This window comes from Microplitis mediator, chromosome 5 (genome assembly GCF_029852145.1).
Source record: "Microplitis mediator isolate UGA2020A chromosome 5, iyMicMedi2.1, whole genome shotgun sequence".
Lineage (NCBI taxonomy): Eukaryota > Metazoa > Arthropoda > Insecta > Hymenoptera > Braconidae > Microplitis > Microplitis mediator.
Genome location: NC_079973.1, coordinates 20,271,286 through 20,285,249, shown reverse-complemented (window position 1 = coordinate 20,285,249; position 13,964 = coordinate 20,271,286). Strand labels below are relative to the sequence as shown.

Sequence of the window (13,964 nt, the reverse complement as noted above, 5' to 3'; positions counted from 1 at the left end):
AAATATTTTTTTTTTTAATTATTTATTGTTTCAAAAAAATAAAAAAATTAATGATACTGAAGTTAGCCGACGTCTAATAATTTTTGAATTTTTTTTTAAACAATAAATTATTAAAAATAAAATATTTGAAAAAATTGCACTTGTAGTTTATTAAATTTTCTACATGTGCATATTTTTATTTTTATTTTTTTTTTAAATTAAGTCGTTGAAACAAAAATTGAAAATTTTTAACTGGCTGCTAGCTTATGTACCTGAAGTACGGAACGTTTTTCACGCAACGATAATAACAAAATTTATGTAATTTGACTGCTTTAGGGGTAATTCGAGATGTTTACAATTTTCGGCTGACATACCAGCACCTATGCGAAAAATTTCAGAAATATAAATACAGTAGATTTTTCACTTTTCATTTTGTCATTTTATTTTCGTTTCGAAAAAAACGTTTTGATCTTCAGGTACATGCTAACTTCAGGATCATAAAAATTATGAGACCTCGGTTAACTTCAGCATCATGAATGTAGCAGGCATCAGACAAATATAAAATTATAAATAAATAGAGCAAATAATTAATAAAATGAAATTTTTTAAAAATGCACATTTAGCTAATTTTGAAATTAATAATTGCATTTTTTATAAATTTTATTCGTTTAATTATTTATTTATAATTTCAAAATTGTCTGATGTCTGCTACATTCTTACTCATTACTGAAGTTAGCCGCGTGTAATAATTTTTGGATTTTTCTCAGAACTCTAAATTATAAAAAAAAATTATTTAAAAAAATTGCACTTGAAGTTTTTTTAATTTTCTACTTGTGCATATTTTCAATTTTTTTTTTAATTGATTTGTTCTAAAAAAAACGAAAATTTATAATTGTCTACGAACTTCAGGATCATTATTTTTTATATACCTTTCTCTGTAAACATATAGATCTAAAAATATATACATATATATGTACACACATTTATGTAGATATATGTGTGCGTCACTCGCGTGTTTAGAATAATGATGAGGTCTTACTCTGTAGGGAGATTATTTTTTTATAATTTTTTTTACAAAGAATCTGGGATATAAAATAATTCTTAAAAGTAACGTCGACGTTGCACAGGTCATCGTTAAATTCTACGATGATTTGCGCATTTGCCTAATCATCTTATTCAATTAGTTGGGTAGTTGGAGTAGTGAACAAAACCAAGACCTCTTTGGCATACTCACGTCTCTCTCTCTCTTTCTCTCGTATCTCTGATATCCGAGGCTTAATTTAATTAGCTTTCTATTTAATTGCCTTAACGTTAAAGCATCGGCTGACTGGTTAGCTAACTAGTTGGCTGGATAGTCAAGGGCCTTATTGATCCTTGATCCTTGTGTTGAGAGAAACTTTTAAACCGATGGAAAACGACAATAGTTATGGGTCAGTTCAATATTTACGTTTTGTTACATATTTACCTTTGCTTTTTAATTTAACAAACTCATTAACGTTTCAGTTCATTTTTATCTCAAAAACTTTGTTTCTGTACAAATATTACCGTAAATTTTACGTGTTCATTTTTTTGTAAGCATTTAGTATAATGAGTAGACGTGAAAAAATATTAATTGACTGTTTTATTTGAATTTAAATAAAAGCTGTCGTCAGTTTAAATGAATTTGGGAATTTTTATGATGAAAACTACACAGAAAAATGGGATTTCTTGGTGCAAAAAATTTTTACTCGCCTCAAGAAAATTTTTTGTATTTTGAATTAAAAAACAAAATTTCTTGGGGCAACGAAAAAATTTTGTTTTTAACTCATAATTCAAAATATTTATGATCCTGAAGTTCGCAGACAACTAACAATTTTCGGATTTTTTTTTCAACAATTTAATTTAAAAAAAAAAAGAAACTAAAAATATGCACATGTAGAAAATCAAAAAAGCTATAGGTATAATTTTTTGAAATATTTTTTTTTCAAATTTAGCGTTTTTAAAAAAATTCAAAAATTATAAGACGTTTGCTAACTTTAGTATAAACGATTTTCGCGCCAAAAAATCCCTTTTTTTTTGGGTAGCTTTGAAATTTTTTAAAAATAACGTGATGTATTTATAAAGAATGCATAAATCTACGTAAATTTTATTACTTAGAATTTTTAATAACGTTTATATTTACATTACTTTTATTTATTGAGATAATCGACCATGAGCTTTAATTCAATATCCGACATGAATTTTAATAAAAAAACATCTTTTTCCGTATGTGAAGTAAATCCCAATATAAATTATAAAAAAATTGTTGTCAGAATTCTTATTTCCCTTAGGGTTGAAATAATTTATATTCTGTTTACGCCAAATTTCTTAATCGGTTATATATATTTTGGAATATATTTTACTTTTATTGAAAATGGGAGACAGATATTCGCTCGTGTAAAAAAAAAATATTCCTTATGATGAAATTTCAAATTTGAGATATTTTTTAACTTCGAGTGAAACTTTTTTGGAGCTTCTAAAAATTCACGCGTTGAGACACTAATCAGCTTAGTAATTTTTCTAAATGGTTTATAATTTTTTTCGAATTTTCACTTTTTGTGTCTTCAGAATAAAAGAACACGCGTAAATTCTCAATATAAACTTTTTGAGAACAAGCTCATACACAACTCAAAACTATTTTAAAAAACGTTCAGAAATGCATTCGAATTTCAGTTTTTTGATTTTTGAATGTTCAAAAAAATTCAACCCAAAGTTCTGAGTCACCTCAAATTTCCCATTAGAAATTTTCATTGCACGTGTTCCTTTATAGACTTAATGAAAATATATTTTTACTAAAAGTAATTTATCAAGTAACTGTAATTTAATACAGAAAAAAATATATATATTCATCATCATATTAAATAAAATTTTATTTGAAATGTTTTTAGGTACTTTATTGTGATGGATGTAGAGAATCATGTCACCCAAAAAGGGGACCACTAGCAGCCCACAATTTAGGCCCACCACGTGCCAGCTGGCAGTCTAGTATTGGTAATAAAGGTGGGACACGCGCTCTGGGTTCTGATGGGGCACCAATTTGCGCCGATCACAATGGGGAAAATGTCAGCCTCTATTGTGCTCTATGTAAGATTGCAGCTTGTTCTCTATGCCTACGAGATCGTCATACAGCTCATCCTCATGATGTACTACCACTCGCCGCAGCATGTAAAGCTCAGAAGGTGAGTCACACATATTTTCTTTTTATACTTATTCTTCGCTCCACTCGTGAATATAAATCTCTCCTCAAAACTACCACTGACGTAAAATTGCCTTATTTCCTTTGTCAAAAGTTTTTTTATCTTATGGTTTTTTTTATTCGTCTTTTTTATACCAAGTGGGTCAGATAAACTGGCTAATATTTCAATACCTGCGAAGCCCAACAAAACCAAATGTATGGGAAACAAAAAAAAAAAAAATCTATTTCACATTTCGTATTGAACAAAATTTTAAATTCAAATCGTTTGTGTAACTCTCTTTAAAAAAGTTCGGCGAACTAGATCAAGCTCAATAGAAAAAAAAACCGTTTTTTTTTATCTTTATCGTGATTTTTATTCATAATATTTACATTTGAATGCATGACCCACTTAAAATATTGTTCTAGTTTTTTTTTCGAGCAACGATTTTGAGATAATTTTTTAAATGATAATAATTTCGAGAAAAGGAAGATGTTAATAAAATATTAGTTTAAAGTTTAGATAAAATTTTAGTTTCTTTGTTTCTGGATTTTATCAGACTTGATCACAATAAACATTAACATTCGGATATTAAACATTTACACTGTCTATTATTATTATAACCCTGGTCGTGCTATGAGCTATTTCCAGCTTTTTTTCTTTATTTTGTACACGAAGAGAATTTTTGAGTAAAAATTACCCATAAAGTTTGGTACTGTAAAGATATCTAGCCAGTAACTAAATTTTTACTTTTAAAAAAATTCAGATCTTGTTATTATTATAAGTAAGTTTTTTAAATCAGGTGATAAAGACCAAAATTGCGTGTTCTTAATTATTTATTCATTCTACGACATTTCGTTGGTTTTATTCCAACATCGTCAGGTATCTTGAACAATAAGTCAACATAAAAAATGATAAAGACGAATAATAAAAAGTAATTAGAGGTTATAAGATTATAATTATTATTTAATAACTAATTAATTATTTAATAATTTATTAACATGGTAATAATTTCTTGTTCATTATAAAAATAAAATTTGACAAATAAATAAAGACTAAATGTATGTATAATAAACGTATAGATGAGATAGTCAGCAATAATAAATCCAATGACTTTGTGTTGATTTATTGTTCAAGATACCTGATGATGTCGGAATAAAACCAACGAAACCTCGTAGAATTAATACATAATTAAGAACACGAAATTTTATGTACCTGAAGATCGGAACGTTTTTTGCCGCACGAAAATAAAAAAACAAAATGAAATGTAAAAAATCTATTGAATCTAGATTTCTGAAATGTTTCGCATAGGCACTAGTATGTTAGCCGAAAATTGTAGCCACCCCCAATTTCCACTCAAGTCACCCTTAAGGGGTAACGGTAACCGATTTTCAATTCAATTTAATTCACGGACTAACACCGGAAACCTAAAATAGAAAGTCTTTAGCGTTTTTTAAAACCTTAACAGAGGGCTAGAAATTTCGTATTTTCAAAAATTCTAATTCGTCTCCGAGAAAAATTGTTTTCAAATTTTCATTTCCTCTACGAGTGCAACAAAGATAGTCCCGTTTATTTTTCTGAGTGTGAGAAAGAGGTCCGGTAGCGTATCCCCTTAAGCAGTAGAATTTCATAAATTTTTTCATTTTCGTTGCGCGAAAAACGTTCTGATCTTCAGGAACATGAAAATTTGGTCTTTATCACCTGATTTAAAAAACTTACTTATAAATTTTTACTATGTTCTTAGCAGAAATTACACTTAATTTAGATGCTATCAAGTAGCATATTTTACAATGTGTATGGGAGAAATTGAGATATTTATCACATGTCTTCACAGTATCAAACTTTTTGGGTAATTTTTACTAAAAATTTATCTGCGTGTAATATAAAAGAAAAGAATTCCTTCTTTGATCTATTTGCCATATATTAAAAGAGTTTCTAAAGTTATAATTATGTATATTAATTATATATTAAATAATAAATGTCGAATGAACGTGGAATCGCGACGATTCCCCGTGAGCGCGATCAAACTAGACAGTGAAATTTTATTCTCAACGGTGCCAAATATACGGAACCGAAATAAATAAAACTAGAATAGATGTCATATATTGTCAATAGATTAGGCAACGCTGTAAGAAAATAAACATCACGGCGACGCGACCAACGAAGGGTTAATCATTTTTGGTCATTATTAATTCACGTATTCTTAACTTGCTCATTAAATCACAATTATTTAAATTAAAATAAATGTTTCTCTTATTAATAAATCAAAAAATATTTTTTACTGACTATTTTAAATCACTTAAATTCTTATTTACAATTAAATCAAAAATAATATAAAGATTAATTGGAAAAATTAAACTCCTCTTTAACTCCATCCAAAGAGGTCACGTTATTTTAAACCTACAAATTACGTAATAAAACACAAGATTGTAGCCTACTTATTTTCTATACAAAAGTACATCGTAAAAGCTATTTTACGAAAACCCGAAAATGATATTTTATTTAACATTTTCAAAAGTTAATTTATTAGTGATCATTTTTTGGACAAGGAAATTGAATAGCAGCATTAAATATTTAGAGTAGTATCTAAAAATATTAGTGAGGATTTAAATTAAATGCAACTCCATAAATGCAGCGCCTCAGATTCACTACCTCTGGGGCGTAATAAATTTTATCTTGGCGATGTACAAACATTTGACTGGGTACAGAGAACAAGAGACCATTGACCTAGTTACCTTTACACCTTTACACAATGTACATCTATACATTTATCAAATATATATATATATACATATATACATATAAATGTGTGTGTATACAAAGTAAATTTTCTGGAATAAAATTTAATCGTGTCAAAGCTTAACGAATCAATCTTTGAATTTACACAGCGCGGCAGCGTTATCGTGGTTTCTGGTCGTTATTTTTTTATTTTTTTCTTTATTTAAATTTTTTTTTATTTTTTCATTCTCATTTCTCTCACTTGTTCATATTAACCATCTCTCTTACACTCTGTACTTAATACTTTCACGATGGAACAAACTCGTTGAGCCATGAAACACGCAACTTGGTGCTGTGTACATAAAACATGTAAACGAAGCTAGTCGACAAGTTCTTAGAGTAAAGTAATTTGCATTTTTTTACGGAGGTTTTTTAATTAGAGAAAGATATAACCTTTTATTTATTTACTTTTTGTTTTTTTTTTATTAAGTCGATAAGTTAAAAAGTTATTAAAAATTACAAGGCAGCTTTTTTTCATTAATTATCTTCATTATAAGTAGAGTTGATGTTGATTGTATGTTGTTTTCTTGTTTATGTTTGATGTTCGTAATGTATGTAATTGAGAAAATAGTAATTTTGTTTAGCACAGTAGTTTATATTGTGCTGACAGCGTAATGAGTAAGCCAAGGAGTGTGTCAATAGTTGTGTCAACTTTCTTATCTTGTTATGTAGTTAATCAGAGTAAATAACCAGCTTTGTCAGCTTTATCTTAAATGCTGACAATATATTTTTATAAATAATAAATAATTCAGAAGCTCATTTATTCTATTGGATTTCATTACTTCAAATTATTCAAATGCTTATTCATAATTTAACATTAACATTTTATATCAGTTTATGATTTTCATTAAGCCGCTGATTATTTTAAGTAAAAGAACAGTGATTTTGAATAGAATAAATACTTTTTGTTAAAATTGTTGGAAATTATGTGTTAGCAACAGACTGGACAAATTTGTTATATTATATTGTAGTAACTGGTAACTTATAAATTAATATCACTTATACTACAATGATGAGACACTTAAAGTAAAAATAACAACACCACAATTAACAGCAGTAAAATAAAGGCAAAGAAAGATATAGTTTATTGAATACAGATGTATGCTGTTATGCTGTCAAATTAAGACTGACTGACTCTAGTCGCGTTTCTATAAAACAAGAGTAGAAGGCATTTGTTTTCTAGTTATTCAAATATTTTAAAAGATCAGCTTTACATTCGTTACAATATATATGCATACACAAATACACTCGAGAAGCTCGAAAAAATTCTCGTCAATTCGTTTCTGAGCTCTTCGAACTCGAAAATACTCTTGCATGCGACTGTTTTTTATGAGCTTTTCAAGCTCAAACAAGTTACGTTTTATGTTAAGGTTTGAAAATTTTTGAATCACAAATCATTAATAAACAAGCGTTTTTCCAATTATTATTCCTAATTATGCTCAATAGAATAAATTTATCCAGGCAGAAATCAATGTAAGTGATCAAAATTACGATTTAAATGAGTTTTGACTAAGACAGAGCGTTAATATATGAATTTTCTTGCGGCAAAAAAATTTTCCCTCGCCCTAAAGAAATTTTTGTTTTTAATTTATACTGCAAAATATTTCTTACGCTGAGAAATACTTTTTTTCTGTGCAGAAACTAATTTTTTTCATAATCATTAATCATCATAATTGTTAACAATATATATGTTTATTATTATTAATAATTCTGTCATAATTATAATAATAATAATAATAATAATAACAATAATAACAACAATAATAATAACAACAATAAGGAAATAATCAATCAGTGTCACTAAAAACATACGTTATATTTATCAAATCAAATTTTGTCGACATTGAAATAATGCCATCACTCCATTAAAGTATTAGTCATAATGCACAGAAAAAAAGGATTTCTTGGCGTAAAAAATTTGACTCGTCCCAATAAAATTTTTACTTGCCCTTAGAAATTTTTTGCATTATGAATTGAAAACGAAAATTTTCTAGTCCTCAGAAAATTTTTGTCGCCATTCCATACTGAAAAATTTTTTTTGCGCCAAGGAATTTTTTTTTTTAGTGGTTTTATACAACATATGTATGAAATTCATTATATTACAAAACTTTGATATTAGCTTTTTAATTCCATTCGAAATGTGTAAAAATGTAAAAAAAAACTTTAGTACACAAACATATAATATATTATGTTAAATCAACTTACGAAAATGTTAAAAATGTCACGCAAACTGTTCTCGAGATAACTACACAACTCTTGTTGCTGTGTAATTTATGATTAAGTTTCTAGGTGTAAAAACGTAAGTTTATACGGTAAAAAGTATCGTGAACAAGAGTAGGCGTGAATTTTAGAGTAAAGCACGTGACATACGGAAAGAATCCACAAAAATATGGGATATAGAATTTCATGTTTTTATAAATATTTTTTAGATTTTTCATTATATTGACAATTTTTTGTTGAAACAAAAAGTATAATCAAGGAAGTGATAGAATTTTTAGATGATTAATATTAAATGGATTTTTTTAAAAATACTTTTTACACTAAAAAATTCTGCTATGCAGCGTAAATTTACGATAAATATTCACAAGCAATTTAAATAAAATAAATAGACCGTGTAAAAAATTTCCGGTACTATATATCATGTCCATGCTCTTTTTATTTATTTTTAAACAAACAAGATTATTTATTTAGCTAATGTCGAATGCTTAAATTTTTCATTCTACCGCTCAATTTATTTTTATACAGTTTTATTTCGAACCATTTACATATTAATCTTCAATTAAATAAAACAAAAATACCTTTATTTTAGAGGTGTGCGAATCGGGTTCGAATCGAATTAAATCGAATATATCTATTTGATTCAAATTTCGAATCGAAAAAATTTTGATCAGCTTTCAAATGTTCAATTTTTATTTTATTTGAAATTTCGATTCGATTTGATACGAATAATTAGTAAGTTCGAACTATTAGCACACCCCTAATTTATTTCAAGAAAGTAAAAAATAAATAAATACCAATATAAACAAAACATCAAAGGATAAATAATGTTTATTATCTGAATTAGATAATTATCGTCCAAAAGACGAATCACGAGAGGTACTCGACACCCTAATAAACTTAAACACCCTCAAACATAAATCTCAAATGTCTCCGGACCTACAAACACATACATATAGAAACACTAACTCATAAGGGATCGTGTATATATATATCGAAAACCGTAAGGATGTAGACCTACGAGTTATCAGGAACTTTTAGCCACTTCCGTTGTACATTGAGCTGGCCATAACCCTTCACCTTGATCTCTCTTTTTTCTCTCTTCTCACTCATACACATTTCCTCTCAATACAAATGGAATGAGATGCACAGAGTTGTCGATGGTGGTGGTGACAGCTGGCCGCGATATCGCGTGTCGCGTGGGTGCGTCTGACAATCGTTGCTTGGCCCTTCCATTTCAGTCGGTCTGCGAAACACCTGGTAACTTCCTGGCATATGGGACATGTTCTTCCACCCTACTCTGATGTCAGAGAGTCTCATTTGTGGACTCACTCACACACACTAAATTATTCTCTTTCTCGCTTTCCTACACACCCTCATCATCTATATACTCAATGCACTAGGGAATCACTTCGTCCATGATTAGACTGATAAATTGCCACAAGCACGGTAATACTACGAGTGTACATAAGTTTGTATGGTATATGCGTGTACACACACATATATACATATATACATATATCTATATATATATAATGCGTACAAGCTGTGGCAATTTTGTGATTGATCGATGAACGAAATCAGTCTCGAGTGCTTGGTTTCCGCCAATGCTACTGTTGTTGTTGTTGCTGCTGCTGCTATACCAGTACTACTGATGCACATTTTGGTTACGGTTGTGGTTAAATTTGCGGATTAAACTAACGGAACTATTTCGAATCCGTTAATTACTGAAACTAGAAACTGGAATTATCTCAAAATTATTATCGTGTATATATAGATACAGCTATAATGATACAATCTTAAGAATCTTTGTATAATTAATACGTCTAATGCTTTCTTGATGAGATTTCATGTTCCTCTAACGATATAGAGAAGTCAGCGGTATACAAACTACTTGGTTATTATTACATTATTCATATTAAAATATATAGGCGGTTGCTTAGCATATAAAACCGGATATTAATTTATAATTAGTAATCACGTTGGGTAGATAGGTGGAATTGCTACAGCTAAATGGCTAACTACGACTAAATATATTTATTTTTTAAAACATAAGTAACCGTACACGGAGAGAAATTTATGGTAATCGTTCCTAGTACGTTTATCTCACCCTATACCGTTATGGTAATGATTACATGGAATTATGGGATACAGGCCCATACTTTCTGAGAAAAGTTCTCATAAGTATGGGAACAATTCCCATCGTTATGGTAACAGTTCCCATATCGCATGTGAAAGAATTATGGTAATGATTACCATAATATTATGGTAATCGTTTCCATTATACTATGGTAATGGTTACCATAATGTTACAGTAATCGCTATCATAATAATATGGTAACCATTCATGGCAACAGGATTTTCCTACAGCTGCAACACGAGGCATTCATGTTGCAGCAACAGGAAAAATTCTTGTTGCAGTGACAGGATTTTCCTGCAGCTGTAACAGGAGACAGCCATGTTGCAGCGCCAGGATTAATACTGTTGTTGCGACTTAATAGTAAAATATAGTTACGCAGTAAAAAATTTTGTGTCATTGCGTCAACAAACTTAGTGTTAAATATTTAATACATTTATGTGTACATTTAACATTTATTCTGTTAAATCAACACAAAAAAGTGTTAAATATTTAACAGAAAAATTTTTAACACTAAGTCTTTTGACGCAATGACACAAAATTTTTTACTGTGTTACTATATTTTACTATTAAGTCGCAACAACAGTATTAATCCTGTTGCAGCTGCAGGAAAATCCTGTCACTGCAACAATATTTTTTCCTGTTGCTGCAACGTGGCTGCCTTCTGTTGCAGCAACAGTAAATTTTTTTCCGTGTGTAATATTATGGTAATGGTTACTATAATATTATAGGAATGATAACTATAATATATATGGGTGCCGTTCCCATAATGAACATTTCAAAAAAACCGGTTACCGGAACCATTTCCATAATATATTGTAATTGTTACATAAATTTCTCTCAGTGTATTGTGATTAATTAAATTAAATGGCTGGCGAGGTTCTAAAATCTAAACCGATTATGTGCTTTGATGTTTGTTGTGTTGGTAGCTAAGGTTATTATATCATCACATGGTGACGTGTAATCGTCAATGGATTTTGTCCTGAAGACCGATAATGATTCGACGTGATCACAAGTAATGATAATTACGTGTATATATTTCCGCGCTGGGTTTAATTAATTTTGTGTGTTTAGCAAATATATCATTCAGAAAATAGTAATTGCAAACTGCATAAGTGAAAGAGATGAGAGTAAAGAGAGTGATAGAGAGAGAGAGAGAGTATAATACACATGAGAATGTGGCTTTGACGTGATAACCACAACGTTGCAGAGTAATTATTCAACGTTAATTAATTTCCAAATCGATTATGTTGAAATAACGATTCGTTTGTAATTTCAGTGTTCAATTAATCATATGTATCTTGATAGAAAAATCATTATTTATCGCTACACATTTATTTTACCCTCTATTAATGAAAAAAAAAAAAAAAAATGGAGGCTCTTTTTTTGTCTGAAAAATTAATTAAATGTTTAGAGTAGTAAGGGTTTGAAAAATTAGTTAAGTGGGTGATAACTTTGGTGTAATTAACTAATAAAATTAAATGGCATTATATGCCTTGGTAATTTTGTAAATTGCAATTCGTGGAAGGGTATTTTTAGTCAATTGCTGACGACGCCAATGCCTTTATTTTCTTTGATGCTCCACATCGTTGTCCAAACGATTTCGTGGAAGAAATAGATTAATATGAGTAGAGACAGAGCATAAGTGAGCGGAGAAGACAAAAAATGATATAAAAAGGGAGACTAAGGTATGAGGGTGAAAATAAAAGAGATGGAAAAAGTGAGAAATATATATTATGAATAAAAAAAATAATAAAAAGTATTTATTCAAAATTATTCAAGATGGATCGGAGGGTCTTGTTGGTTTTCACCTGGCCTCTCATACCAATTCACAAATTTATGCCGTCAAAGTGCCAAGTGGTTCGCGTTGCCGACGTATACGCGGCTGGGAGCCACGTCGCATATTAATTTGATGGCCATAGGCACTGTGCTTACGCTTGAGCAACAGTTTTGGCATGAGAAACCGCAAGATCGCGTCGTCATTTCCATAGTTTAGTAATTAACGAAACTGACAGACTCTAAACTCGTATATAGGGGCAATAATGTAACGATGTGAACTTTAAATTATTTTTTATAACGTTGATTATGAATTATTAAACCGAAGAAATTTAATTAAAATTTTAAATATGAGCCAGGAGAAGAAGGAATCAGCTCTTTGAAATTTTTTTATAAAAAACGAAATTTACGATAAATTTTTTACAATCGTTTGAAAGAGATTTCTAATTAAATATCCTCAGAATATTGAGATGATAAATTTATTATACGAGCATGTAGTTAACGAATTTATTATTTCAATGACCCGGGTCAAAAAAATAACTTGATTTTGACTTTTTTGACTTACTTTTGACTTGATTTTGGCTACACTTACTTTTTTTAGCTTCAATATGACTTCTTTAACTTAAAAATTTAAGTCAACTAAGTCAAATCCTAAATAACGTGACTTTAATTTGACTTAATTGGCATAAATCGATAATACGAAAGACAACTTAGTCAAAAGCAAGTTAAAACCAATGGAGTATTCATATTTTAAAATGTGTTCTCATTTATTAAAAAAAGATGTATCTGAAGAACGGAACGTTTTTCACGCAACGAAAATAAAAAATTTGTGTAATTTGACTGCTTAAGGGGTAGTTAGGAGTGGCCTGCAATTTCCGGCTGACATACTAGCGCGTGTGCGAGATATTTCAAAAATTTAAATCCAGTGGGTTTTTTACTTTTCGTTGGGTTTTTTTTTTTCGTTTCACGAAAAACGATCCGATCTTCAGGCACATAAAAAAAGAACTTAAACTAGACTTGCATTATTTTCAATTTTGCATGACTCATGATGCGAAGCATCAGAGTGTGCTTTACGATCGAAATTTGAAATTACGCCAGAATCAAGTCATTTTTTTGATCCGGAACATTACTAAATTTCTTGTAATTAACAAAATTTTCATATCTACATGGAGAGAAATGTCACGCTGTTATTACTATGCTCGGCGAAAAGTAATGTAATTATTACTTTGTCGTAGGGTATACAATCCAAGATAATGAAAATAACGTTAATTTTAAGATAGCATATAGTAAATTCTAATATGTTTCTAGTAATGAATCCTATGCTGTCAAATACTTATTTTCAAGTATTTTTCTTACTTTTATTTCTAGTAAATTCAGCATTGCTGTACTGGAGTTAGGCCTATGCAGCATAGTAATAATCGTTACATTGTGGCAACGCATGTATTACGTTTTTAGAGCGTACGAATTACTGTACTGTTAAAACGACATCAAATAAAAAAATGCGTTACTGTGCAGCAATGTAATCATTACTATGCTCGTAAAGTAATATCAACTATACTTTTTAAATCAGATAGGAATATTTACTTGAAATTTCTCTCCGTGTATGAATATAATTTTCTACACACAAAAAATATTCCCATTCACAAAGTATTCTGCAGAACTAAATAAAATGTATGCAATACGCGGAATCACAATTTACTTTTTTTTTTATGATAGAAAATTGCTCAACGATTGGAAACAAGCGGAAACAATGAAAAGATAAAAATATCAGCATTTTTTCTTCAAGGAGCTCATTTACTCCTCTATTTCCTCTTTCTGTACATATTCTAGAAATACAATAAAAAAATATCGACTTGTTAATATCGAAAGCATTGTATTGAACTGGG

At 29.3% G+C, this 13,964-nt stretch overlaps 1 protein-coding gene across 3 annotated transcripts in view; it reads left to right on the top strand.

Annotated features, from left to right (window-relative positions):
• Positions 1–13,964, top strand: part of LOC130668048 (E3 ubiquitin-protein ligase TRIM9) — a 99,496-nt gene that overhangs the window by 1,370 nt on the left and 84,162 nt on the right. For all 3 annotated transcript variants that reach the window (XM_057470038.1, XM_057470037.1, XM_057470039.1), the window contains exon 2: positions 2,886–3,176. In XM_057470038.1, coding sequence (XP_057326021.1) covers positions 2,886–3,176 — 291 coding nt within the window. The remainder of the gene's footprint in view (positions 1–2,885; positions 3,177–13,964) is intronic.